This window comes from Eubalaena glacialis, chromosome 16 (assembly GCF_028564815.1).
Source record: "Eubalaena glacialis isolate mEubGla1 chromosome 16, mEubGla1.1.hap2.+ XY, whole genome shotgun sequence".
Classification (NCBI taxonomy): domain Eukaryota; kingdom Metazoa; phylum Chordata; class Mammalia; order Artiodactyla; family Balaenidae; genus Eubalaena; species Eubalaena glacialis.
The window spans coordinates 43,049,522-43,057,791 of record NC_083731.1 but is presented as its reverse complement, the minus strand read 5'-3'; the positions used below and the strand labels follow the sequence as shown (position 1 = coordinate 43,057,791).

Genomic DNA, 8,270 nt, shown 5'->3' with positions numbered 1-8,270 from the left:
TTTTTTTTTTTTATGTTGAGTTGTATGAGTTTTTGTATACTTTGGATATTAATCCCTTATCAGGTATTATTGTTTACAAATCTCTTTTCCCCTTCAGTAGGTGGTCTTTTCATTTTCTTGATACTTTTCTTGAATGTGCAAAAGGTTTTTGAAGTAGTCCCTTTTTTTTTAAATTTTGCTTTTGTTTCGCTTGCCTGAGGAGATGTGTCCAAAAAAATTATTACTAAGTGGAGAACTTACTGCCTATGCGTTATTCTAGGAGTTTTATGGTTTCAGGTCTTACATTTAGGTCTGTAATCCACTTTGAGCTTATTTTTTTATATAGTATAAGAAAGTGTTCAAATTCCAGTCTTTTACATATACCTATCCACTTTTCTAAACACAACTTATTGAAGAGACTCTAATTTCCCCAATGTATGTTTTTGCCTCCTTTGTCATGGATTAATTAACCATATGTTTGTGGGTTTATTTCTGGTCTCTCTATTCTGTTCTATTGATCTATGCATCTGTTCTTGTGCCAGTACCATAATGTTTTTATTGCTGAGGTTTTGCAGTTTAGTCTGAATTCAGGGAGTGTGATACTTCCATATATATTTTTTTTTTTTTTTTTTTTTTTTTTTTGCTGCAGACATCAGTAGTTTATTGTTTGTTTAGTCCAAACACATTCAAAATGGAAACTCAAAGAATACTTTCCACCTGAAACAATTAAACTAGATACTACTAGCATATAATGCTTAACACATTACAGCAATAAAGATGGTAATCCATTGTCTTCTATACCTACTAAAGCCAAGATGGTAAAGCCAATTTGGTTGCAATAGTGTCATAAGGATAGCATAGAATATTACCATCCAAAAAGAAAAAAAACAAACAAAAAAACAAAACAAAACAAAAAACAGCAAATAACAGTAATGGTAGATGAATACTTTTACTCTGGTTCACTGAAAGGGGACAAAATGTTAAAAGTCCACAGTACTGCAGGTGAACAATCACCATGTAAACTTCTCCATGTGATGTTTTAATGTTTTACTCATGGTATGTAAAGACTGAAGCTGAATGGCTCTTTGCTTTAATTTTCCATTACACTTAACATTTGTCATTACTTTTGGTGCCAGAAGTTTTCATGGGTGGCAGGGCAATATCTTGGATTGGAAATTTTATATATATATATATATAAAATGGGAAGGAGAAAGAAATGAAAGAGGGAAAATATGCTACAAAAAACAAAACACTGACAAGAAACCACTCATTTAAAAGCAGTTTGAATAAAGGCTTCAAAACTCAAAAGTAATTTTCTGGTAAGAACTTCAAGTACTATACATCAGAAAGTGTAAAAGTATTTCAAACAGGAAAAAAATCCTTAACCCCCCAAAATGGAAACTGAGAAATCTGTGTCCCCAAAATATACGCAATAGTGCAAGACTTTTCCTCGAACATGGAAGACCTCATTCAAGGGGGAAAAAAAGGGACAGATTTAATTTTACTTATATCGCCCAGTACATGAAAAACAAAATATGTGCATCATTTGCTAGTTTACTAAACAGCAAACAGTTCCATAATTCAGAACCCGTTTGCTATTATGTCAAGTGCATTTTTTGTTTGTTTTTACTAAGATAGAATGGAGAAGTCTTCCATGTTAACAAGCAGCTTTAAGTGGTCACACTTATTTACCCCACTCCTAGCCTGAAACATCCAGAAACTAGTAGGTACTAAATGCTCCAAGCATAAAATTGGATATCCTTTGTCATACTTGCGGTTTACTGGAACTTGCTATAAAGACAGACAATAATCCAGCAGCTACAAACTTTGCTCACAGAATTGTTTAGAGATTCATGTAAAAATAAAAGATGTCGTCCCAGACTTAAATTCAGAGCCACTCGGGTGCTGACATCAGTTCAAGAATTGTGCAAAATGAATGACAGTTCCCTGCCCCCCAAATAGAAAATGCAAACACTTAAGAGCTGCTGTTCTTTTCTCCGAAAATTGCAGTATCCTCACTCCAGGTTTACTTGCCATTTATGGAACCTGACTGCTTTTAAAATGTCACTAAAAATGTACATCAAGTTGATTGACTTTTCCAGCACCTCTCAAGTGATACGCTTCAACGTTCACATTCAGGCTAACAGAAAAGTCAACAAGAGACTTACTCAAATAACTGACTTCCTCCTTCCCCCTCCCTCCCAAACACACAAGACTCCCTCCCACAGAGAACACAAAGTTGTTAACTGAAGAACAAGGTAAATAATATGCTAGTCAATTTTACTGATTTTAAAGATACTGCAATTTTTATACACTTCAATGATTTTTCAACATTTTGTAGCTGTTTGGCTTTGCAGCACAGCAATTCATACACTATACTGTACAAAATTACCAGCAAGACTGGAATGATGTATTAATAGAAGGCACCATCATGCTTATTACATTACCAGAGAACAAAATACAGTAAAGACAATTTTCACTGTACACAGCTTAAAGAAAGGAAAAGGGGGAGGAGGAGTGTTTTGAGCAGCCAGCCATCCCTGTGCTGAAGAGGGGCAGGTAGAAAAATCTTAGATATGGAGCTACGAAATCTGGTCTAATATTCAAGACCATAGCATTTGAAGTCCTGATTTTTGTTATTTAGTTCATAACTAAATGATTTCCTTCTGGAATATACTTGTAGTCTTGTTAAGGTTTATGTGTACACACGCTGGTCACAGCAAGCAGGTAAAAATGCCCTCATCATTTCACAACTATGCGCTACTGGAAAAAAATATGAAAAATTTTTTCCCCTGTTGCCTCCTTTGCAGATGTCAATGTTAACGAGTTCAGAGTACCCATTAGTGCATTTTGATGAGTGCATAACAAGTTTCTGTTGGTTTGTATTTTTGGGGGGAGCCAAGGAAAAAGGCAAGATTCTCCAATTGCACAAATTGCACTATTTGTGTTTCCCACATTAACAGGCAGAAACAGTAACACTTAAACAAAATGTGCAGCAGAGGATTTTTTTTGACTCAAAGGACCTGAATTCAGTTGGGCATGTCCTTTTAAGTTCATTTTGTTGCAGACAGTTTAAGATATGGTCATTTCTCAGTCCTTAATTCTCCAAGTCTAGATTTATAAATTAACAATGCGAATCCTGTTGTAAAACTGGGGAAATAATGTCCACCTCAATTTAACTGATAACTAAAAGATGCTTTTCACATCAAAGAAATGATCAAAAAGGCTGTGTCACATTCCAAAGCCAAAAAAAATTAACAAGAATGCAAACACGATGAATAATGTACCACTGCCAAGACTTTGCCAACAGTGGAGACTCAGCGACGCTGTCCTGTGAAGCGGCCTTCCATCTGCCCGGTTCCTCTCCCAGAGCCAAGTTTCTGTGCCATGCCACCTCTTGGAGGGGGTCCTCTTCCATCCCGGTCCCGCATCATTCTACCGCCCACTATTCCACGGGGACCACCAGGACCTCGATCATTGCGCCTAATATCCCTGCGATCATCACCACCTCGAGTTTCTCGCTCTCTGGCAGCTCTTGTCTTTTTCTCTTCCACGTTTAAACGTACTTCCCCGCGAAACATAATTGGTTTTGCAATTAAGATTCTCTGAACTGGTTCAGAGTCATCAAAAACCACAAAACCAAAATTTGGAAGCTTTCCCCCAACACCCTTGGTATTGATGCGAAGTTCCACAACGTTTCCAAAACTCATGAAGAACTCTTTCAGTTCATTTTCATCAATATCATGTGGCAAGTTACCAACAAAGAGTTGATGACTATCTGGATAGCGAATTATTCTACGGTTATCAGCTTCATTCTGTTCAATATCTCCTCTGCCTGGTCTTGGTCCTCTAGGAGGGAAACCAGGTCGTTCTCTAGGTCGCTGTTCACGCACACGAGGTGGCTGAGACTGAACTTCTGGTTTAGCTTCCACTCTCGGCTGTGAGACTGGTGCTTTAACATGGGGTGGAATTCCAGAGGAAGAAACAGTACCACTAGGAGGCAGGTTTTTACTGGTCACTGAAGCCCAGGAGAAAGCCTTTGGTGGTTCCTGCGGCAGAGAAACAGGTTCAGCAGGAGGAGGAGAAGTAGACTTCTCCTCTAACTCTTCCAAGTTCTTCTCCTCCACTTGCGGTTTCTGCTCTTCAGTCTTTGTTTCAGATTCTGGCTCAGGTTCAGGTTCATGAGAGGATTCTTCCAATGGCTCCTCTATGCCATTAGTCACAGGGTGAGCTTCATAGTAACCACTGTTAGCATTTTCTTGCACAGGTTCTGGAGATGGTTGCCTTTCTTCTTGTTCCTCTTCTACTTCATCTTCTGATTCTTCATCAAGTTCTGGTTCAGAATCACCAAATACTTCATCTTCATAACGAAACATATCATTGTGAACATAAAACTTATTTGGAACAGATCCTTCAGGAGCCAGAACAAAGGTTTGCATAAACTTCCTCTCTGGCTGTCCACTATTAGACAGCAAACCCATGACCTGGACCACCACTCCATCACTCAAGGTTGCATGAGCATCCACATGACGAATTTTAGTATGACATTCGCTGAAGTTCAGAGATAATACTTTGTGGTGTATATCATTTTAGCCATAAACTGCCTCCTGGGGCTTTCCACTAGCATCTACTCCACCATGAACATAAGAAGAATTCCTGCCATAAAACCTGTGTAAATATTCTGGAGCTTTATTCAGCAAAGTATAATATTGCCTCACAAACTCCCGCCCTACAAGCAGCGGACTGGGCGTCTCCATAACCATTTCTTTGCTGCACAATGTCAAATGCTCCAACCAACAGCGGCGGCGGGTACGTCGCGCGGAGGTCAGCGGGAAAGTCGCCGAGGACCGGCTGCGGCGGATTCTTCTCGCTAGCCGCCCTCTCCCTCCTCCGACAAACCTCAAACCTCGGAAACCGGAGAGCCACGACCTGGTTCCCCTCACTACCACCTCTTCCCGCACTTCCATATATTTTTTTTCTCCTCAAAATTGCTTTGGCTATTTGGGATCTTCTGTGGTTCTATACAAATTTTAGAATTATTTTTTCTAGTTCTGTGAAAAGTGCCATGGGTATTTTAATAGAGGTTGTATTAAATCTGTAGATTGCTTTAGGTAGTATGGAAATATTTACACTATTAATTCTTCTAATCCATGAACATGGGATATCTTTTTATTTATTTGTGTCATTTTCAATTTCCCTCATCAATGTCATATTTTTTAGTGTAGTTTTTCACCTTCTAAGTTAAATTTATACATATGTATTTTATTCTTTTTGATGTGATTATAAATGTGATTGCTTTCTTGATTTTTTTCTTTCTGATAGTCCATTGTTAGTGTTTAGAAATGCAAAAGGATTTTGTATATTAATCTTGTATTCTGCAACTTTAATAAATTTGTTTATTAGATTGAGTAGTTTTTTTGGTGGAGTCTTTGGGGTTTTCTCTATATAGTATCAGGTCCTCTACAAGTAGTGACAGTTCACTTCTTCCTTTTCAATGTAGATGCCTTTTAAATTTATTTTCCAGTCTGATTGCTGTGGCTAGGACTTCCAATACTATGTTGAATAGAATGATGACAGTGGGAATCCTTGTCTTTTTTCTGACTTTCAAGGAAAAGCTTTCAGCTTTTCACCATTGAATGCGATGTTAACTGTGTGTTTGTGATAAATGGCCTTAATTATGTTGAGATATGTTCCCTCTGTACTTTATTGAAAGTTTTTATAAAGAATAGATGCTGATTTTTTTCAAATGCTTCCTTTTTGCATCTATTTGGGTGATCCTTTTTTTTATCCTTTGTTTTGTTAATGTGAGGCATCACATGGATTGATTTGCAGATATTGAACCATTCTTGTGTCCCTGGAATGAATCCCACTTAACTGTGATGTATGATACTTTTTATGTATTGCTGAATTTGAATTGCTAATATTTTTTGAAGATTTTTTATTTCTACGTTCATCAAGGATATTGGCCTGTAATTTTATTTTTCTGTAGTGTCTATGTCCATTTTTTTTTAAATAGTTTGAGAAGCATAGGTATTATCTCTTTAAATATTTGGTAGAAATTCCCTATGAGTTTTGTTTCTTGGTTTTTTTGTTTGTTTGTTTTGTTTACTGACTCAAGTTTGATACTAGTAATTGGTCTGTTCATATATTCTGCTTCTTCCTGATTCAGTCTTGGAAGATTATATGTTTCTAGAAATGTATCAGTTTCTTCTAGGTTGTCCAATTTGTTGGATTTGTTCCAATCATAAAACTGTTCATAACATTCCCTTATGATTTTTTGTATTTCTGTGTTATTGGTTGTAACTTCTCTTTCATTTTTAATTTTTTTTTTTGAGCTCTCATTTTTCTTAATGAGTCTGTTTAAAGGTTTATCAATTTTGTTTTGCTTTTCAAAAAACCTGCTCTTGGTTTCATCAATCTTTCCTAATTTTTTTTTTTTTTTTGGTCTCTGTTTCAGTTATTTCTTTCTGCTTTCATCTTTATTATTTCATTCTTTCTGCTGAATTTGGGCTTTGTTTTTCTTTTTCTAATTCCTTTAGATGGGAAGTTATGTTGATATATTACTTGTTTCTTGAAGTAGGCTTGTATTGTTCTAAACTTCTCTCTTAGAACTGCTTTTCCTGCATCCCATAGATTTTGAAAAATTGTGCTTGTATTTATCTCAACGTATTTTTTAAATTTCCTATTTGATTTTTTTTGATCATTTATTTTTTAGTAGCATGTTGTTTAGTATCCACATTTGTGTTTTTATCCAGTTTTCTTCCTATAATTGATTTTTAGTTTCATACCACTGCTGTCGGAAAAGATGCTTGATATGATTTCAACTTTCTTAAATATATTGAGACTTATTTTGTGACCTAGCCTGTGATCTATCATGGAACATGTGTGCAATTGAAAAAAATGTGTATTATGCTTTTTTGGTTGGAATATTCTGTAAATATTTATTAAGTTCACCTGGTCTAGAGTGTCATTTAAGACAACAGTTTTCTTACTGATTTTCCACCTGGATGATCTAGCCATTGTTGTTAGTAGGATATTAAAGTCCCCTACTCTTATTGTATTACTGTCAATATATCCTCTTATGTCTGCTTATATTTGTTTTATAAATTTAGGTGCTCTTATGTTAGGGGCATATATGTTTACAACTATTATCTCTTTTTCTTGGATTGACCCTTTATCATTATAAAATGCCCCTCTTTGTCTATTGTTAAAGATTTTGTTTTAAAGTCTATTTTGTCTTATATGAATATTGCTACTTTGGCTTTTTTGTTTATTTTTATTTTCATGAAATATCTTTATCCATCCCTCTACTTATCTGTTTGTGTCTTTAGCTCTAAAGTGAATCTCTTGTATGCATCATATAGATGGATCTTTTTTTTTTTTTCCAATCAGCCACAATTTGCCTTTTGATTGGAGTACTTATTTCATTTACATTAAACTGATTATTGTTAGGTATATACTTATTGTCATCTTGTTACTTGTTTTCTGGTTGTTTTTGTAGTTCTCTGTTCTTTTCTTTTTCTTTTATTCTCTTTCTTTGTTGTTTGATGATCTTCCTTAATATTATGCTTGGGCTCCTATATGTTTGATTCTGTGCATCAATTGTAGGTTTTTGATTTGTGGTTACCATGAGGTTCATTTATATCAATCTATAAATATATTTACTTGTCTTTGACTTATAGTCATTTAAGTTCACACATTATAAAGCTTTACATTTTTGCTCCCTCCTTCTGCTTTATGTTTTGGTGTCATATTTACATCTTTATGCATATCCCTCAACTGTTTATTGTAGTTAGAGTTGATTTTACAATTTTCATCTTTTAATATTTGTACTAGCTTATTATAGTTGTTGATTGGTTGCTTTTACTTTATATTTACCTTTACCAGTGAGATATTTTCCTTCTAATATTTTCATATCTTTTTTATGGTCTTTTCTTTTTCACTTAAACAAGACTCTTTAACATTTCTTGTAAGGCCAATTTAGTAGTGATGAACTCTTTTAGTTTTGCTTGTCTGGGAAACTCTTTATCTCTTCTCCAATTCTAAATGATAAACTTGCTGGGTAGAATATCCTTGATTGTAGTTTGTTTTTTTTTTTTTTTTCTTTTTCTTTTCAGCACTTTAAATATATCATGCCACTCTTTTCTGGCTTGCAAGGTTTCTGTTGCAAATTCAGCTGATAGCCTTATGAGGGTTCCCTTGTATGTGATTATTTGTTGGTTCCTGCTGCCTTAAAATTCTCTCTTTATCTGTAAATTTTGTCATTTTAATCATGATATGTCTTGGTGTGG

General features: G+C 35.3%; 1 protein-coding gene across 1 annotated transcript; it reads right to left on the bottom strand.

Moving 5' to 3' along the window:
- Positions 1 to 903: 903 nt before the first annotated feature.
- Positions 904 to 4,914, bottom strand: LOC133076157 (ras GTPase-activating protein-binding protein 2-like). The gene is given in 1 exon segment (XM_061170626.1): positions 904 to 4,914. A coding segment is annotated over 1 exon segment (1,446 nt). The 5' UTR covers positions 4,743 to 4,914; the 3' UTR covers positions 904 to 3,296.
- Positions 4,915 to 8,270: the final 3,356 nt, after the last annotated feature.